The following is a 4,020-nucleotide window of genomic DNA, read 5'->3' on the forward strand; positions in this document are numbered from 1 at the left end:
TCCTCTTGTCCTATCTTGTTACCTGGAAGAAGAGGCTGACCCCTACCTGGCCACTACCTCCTTTCAGGTAGTTGAAGAGAGTGATAAGGTCTCCCCTGAGATTCCTTTTCTCCAGTCTAGACAAACCCAGCTCCCTCAGCTACTCTTCACCAGACTTGTGCTCGAGTCCCTTCATCAGACCTTGCCCTTCTCTGGACAAGAGCCAGAATCCCAGTGTCTTTCTTTTAGTGAGGGGCCCAAAACTGGACACAGGACTCAAGGAGTGGCTTCAGCAGTGCTCAGTACAAGAGGATGGTCACTTCCCTGGTCCTGCTGGCCACACTATTGCTGGTACAAACCAGGATGCCCTTGGCCTCCTTGGCCACCTCAACACAGTGCTGGTTCGTGTTCAGCCCGTTGTCAATCAGCACTCCCAAGTTCTTTCCTGCCACACAGCTTTCTAGGCACTCTTTCCCAAGCCTATGGCACTTCATGGGGTTGTTGTTGCCTTGGAGCAACTATCTGCAGCTTTCTCCCCTTCAAGATCCAAAGGGAACTCCACTCCTCAAAAAGGGTGTGGGTGCCCATCATGAATGAGAACGCCTATCTCATAAGACAACTGTGTGTAAGTTATGCTATTTGAAATCTGTCATGTCTTGCATGGAGAGGAAACTCCTGGAATTGAAGAGACTTTTCTGTCCAGAAGGAAAAATATACAATCTGTTTAGCTGTATTGTACTGACTGGTAAAGGCTTAAGGTGCCAAATGCTGTAAAAAAAACAAATGCTGACTGAACATGTTGGTTTCAGTCTTTTAGCCTGGGCAGCAAGAAAGGACTGCAGTTGTTTCCAGTCTCCTCTGCTTTAGATACAGAGGAACATGGAAAGTAGTGACCAAGTTTCAAAGAACAGTGATACCCCAAATGACTCCTGCCTCATCTATAAGGCATGAGTGCATCAGAATGAAAAGACACTCAGACTAGTCTTCACAAAAGAAAGAGCTGTGTCACACCTCTGAGTAAACAAACAAGTAGATAAATCAGCAAAAAAAACCCTCATTACAAGTAATGTGATTCATCTTCCCAGGTTAAGAAAATTAACTTTCCACAGCAGTCCCAACACCTTTAGTTTTAGAAAGTCAAGATTTAGAAAGGACTGACTGGGTCCCTCAGCAAAGCTCACAAAAATGAGGAAGAATTGAACACATACTTTTACTCGATGGGGAGGGTTAAAGCTTGCTAGGTAGGTAGCAATAAGAATATCATTGCCAGGTACTTGACTAGAGACAATTCATGAAACAAAGATCTACTTTAATAAACTTGAAGAAAAAAGAACATTGCTCAGGCACAAAAACTAACAGAATATAATCAGTCAGGGACAAAAAAAGGCAGCACACTGATCACATTGCCATCTTCAGTTTCAATTGTTTCATAAACCCATTTTCTATTGCAGCGACATTCTGGTCCACATTTGTTTGAATTGCATTTGGGACATGGATAGAAGCAACCCAGGCAGTCCACTTCCAGGCAATCACACAAATCAATGCCGTTACAAAGCAACCTGCCATGTTTGTCGTACTTCTTTGTAAACCTGTGAGAAAGAACAAGAAGTGATTCTCAGAGAATGTTTCAACATGTTCAGAGACTAAACCAAAAAAATGTGGATAGCATCTGAACAGGAACAAGTATTTACTCTTTAACAACTTCACGACATAATGAAATACCAGCACTATATCCTGACTGCAACAACCATTAGCATTAAAAAAAGACTGCCAAAGAAGTGTATAAGAATTCTCTTAAATCACACAGAAAAATCCTGTATTCCCAATGCAGCTTTCATGTGTAATAAGAAATCTCTCTGCAAAATATTAATGCTTTGATTAATTTAATTTAGATTCAGTAAACAGCATACTAGCCCCTTTTTAAAGTGAAGTATGTAATAAATTAACAATCTTACTTGGACTCATAAAAAATATTTTGCTTCATCTGTGACATGCATGCCTTCTTTTTCTGCTGCCTAGTTTCAGGATTGAAGTCAGCTACCTGAGGTCCTGGATTTTGAAAGGCTAAGTATTTTAATTGTTTCTCAAGTTTCTGCTATAAATAAACAACAGAAAGTTTGTAATCAGTACAATTGAAAAATACATTTATTAACTTCCAAGTGTCCTCACTGGCTTTTGAATAGTATTAAAATTAATATTCTTAATAATGTACACAAGTAGGAAAAGGAAGCAACTAAGACCACATTGTTTAAAATGTTTGCTTGTCTAACTGTTAATTGAGTATTCCTTTTACCGACTGTACATTCTGACAGGAGATGGAACAACCATGACTCTGAATACATGATTCTGGTACAGTGGCATGGACTTTGCAAGTTGTCTTGTGAGAGGCAGAATTATATGTTTTGTTCTTCAACTTCATCTATAATGTAAAAACAAGTACTATGATTATCAGCATCTCAAATTGATTCATTCTTATCTTCACTGTTCCATCAGATGCCTAGAAACCATTTTTGTTCAAACAGTTTGGTGGCAAGGAAAATGATTAAAGAGGTAAGGAAGTATTTGCAGAGGTGAGAAGTATGGGGAAAAAAAAAACCAGACAACCTCCCCCCCCCAAAACCAAGCAAAACAAAAAAACCCACAGCATAGTTTTCTGAGGAATAGCAGGAAGCATTTTCCTGCCAATTTTAGGAACTTTATGTTTGAAATTAGCTAACATTGGTGAATACTTTTGGAAGTTAAAACATAATATCTGTGTATTACTATTCCACATAGCACATGTATGTTAGCGTTGTGTATAAGGAAACAGTTTCCCTTTGGACAATGACTGTGGACTTTGACTGTACATTTACCATTATGTAAAGGCACAAAAATACATACAAATTTATCTTTTTTCCTCTTAGGTAAGTGCAGTTGCCTTGCCATCTCTCAGCTGCCCTGGAAGGTATCATTCCTTTCGGAGTCTACAGTGATTTTCCACAAACAACAGAGCACTTTCATTGCTTCTCATGTGGAAAGCAGTGGCAGTTCAGTTCAATCTGCTGATTTAGAATACCTGTGCACTTGAGTGCACTTGTTTTTGAGGTGGTTGATGCTGTGCACCTTCAGAAAAAAACCTACAGAGCAATTTCATGTACCTGCATTGTTCAGACAGTTATGCTTTGGAGTCCAGGGTATATTTTCAGCATCATTATGGTCATTGCATGGCCATAAATTATGCAATTTTAAGTTAGAAACAAATAATAAGCTATAAAGATAGTCCTCCCTCTAAGATTACTCTCATATTTCCCTACTTACAGTTTCCTTTGAGCTTGGAAGTGCTCTTACACCTCTGAATCACTGCACTGCAAACTTGATTTATTTCACTGTTGTTATTACTGATATTTCCCTCTTAACTAGCTTTCAATTTTTGTAATGATTGAAGAAATTGAAGGCAATGATACATATCTTGATAATAAAATTGTACTGGAGAAGTCGTACCAGTTTTTTGTGTCCTATTGAGCGGTCCTTAGCAGGAGAGACATTTTCTTCTGCAGGTGTTTCCTGGGAAGAATAGCTTTCCTTGCAGTTTTCTTCCACAAGATTGCTCATTTGACCACCCTTGTGAAATAAGTACACACGTGTTAGACATATACAACAGTATACACAGACTTGGAATTGAAGGTTATAAGGCAAGCAGGTGATAGCCATACTATGCTTTTATGTATTATTAACCAGCAGTAAATTCATAACTGCTGATGTGTCTCAGTAGCAGCCTGTATTTTAAAACCTTACTAAGATAATATAACGAGCATATACAAAAGCTGTACCACCCAAGCCACTCCGTAATCCTTTAAGCAAATGTCAGGAACCCCCTAGCGTTTAAATAACCCAGAAATCGGAGGGATGTTGCCCTGTGTCTCCGCCGGGGGGTGCGGAGCTGTGTCCGCACGGAGAGCACGGCGGGAATGCCGCGGGGCCCGCAGTGCCCGCGCTCGCCACCAGGTGGCACTGCGGGGCCGCGCCCAGAGCAACCAGGCTTCCCGGCGGACTCGGTTTTCT

General features: G+C 40.3%; 1 protein-coding gene across 2 annotated transcripts; it reads right to left on the minus strand.

Annotated features, from left to right (window-relative positions):
- Nucleotides 1-1,345: 1,345 nt before the first annotated feature.
- ARL14EPL (ADP ribosylation factor like GTPase 14 effector protein like) lies at nt 1,346-3,570 on the minus strand. 2 transcript variants are annotated; one of them, XM_050329018.1, is made up of 4 exons: nt 3,460-3,570; nt 2,273-2,398; nt 1,935-2,074; nt 1,346-1,568 (listed from the first exon to the last, which is right to left on the minus strand). In XM_050329018.1, the coding sequence occupies exons 1-4, from the start codon at nt 3,568-3,570 to the stop codon at nt 1,346-1,348; spliced, it is 600 nt and encodes a 199-aa protein (XP_050184975.1). The 2 variants fall into 2 exon arrangements, with proteins under 2 accessions (XP_050184975.1, XP_050184976.1); XM_050329019.1 differs by lacking the exon at nt 2,273-2,398.
- Nucleotides 3,571-4,020: the final 450 nt, after the last annotated feature.

The sequence above is a fragment of the Myiozetetes cayanensis genome, unplaced genomic scaffold (genome assembly GCF_022539395.1).
Source record: "Myiozetetes cayanensis isolate MyiCay16 unplaced genomic scaffold, myiCay2020 scf4, whole genome shotgun sequence".
Taxonomy (NCBI): domain Eukaryota; kingdom Metazoa; phylum Chordata; class Aves; order Passeriformes; family Tyrannidae; genus Myiozetetes; species Myiozetetes cayanensis.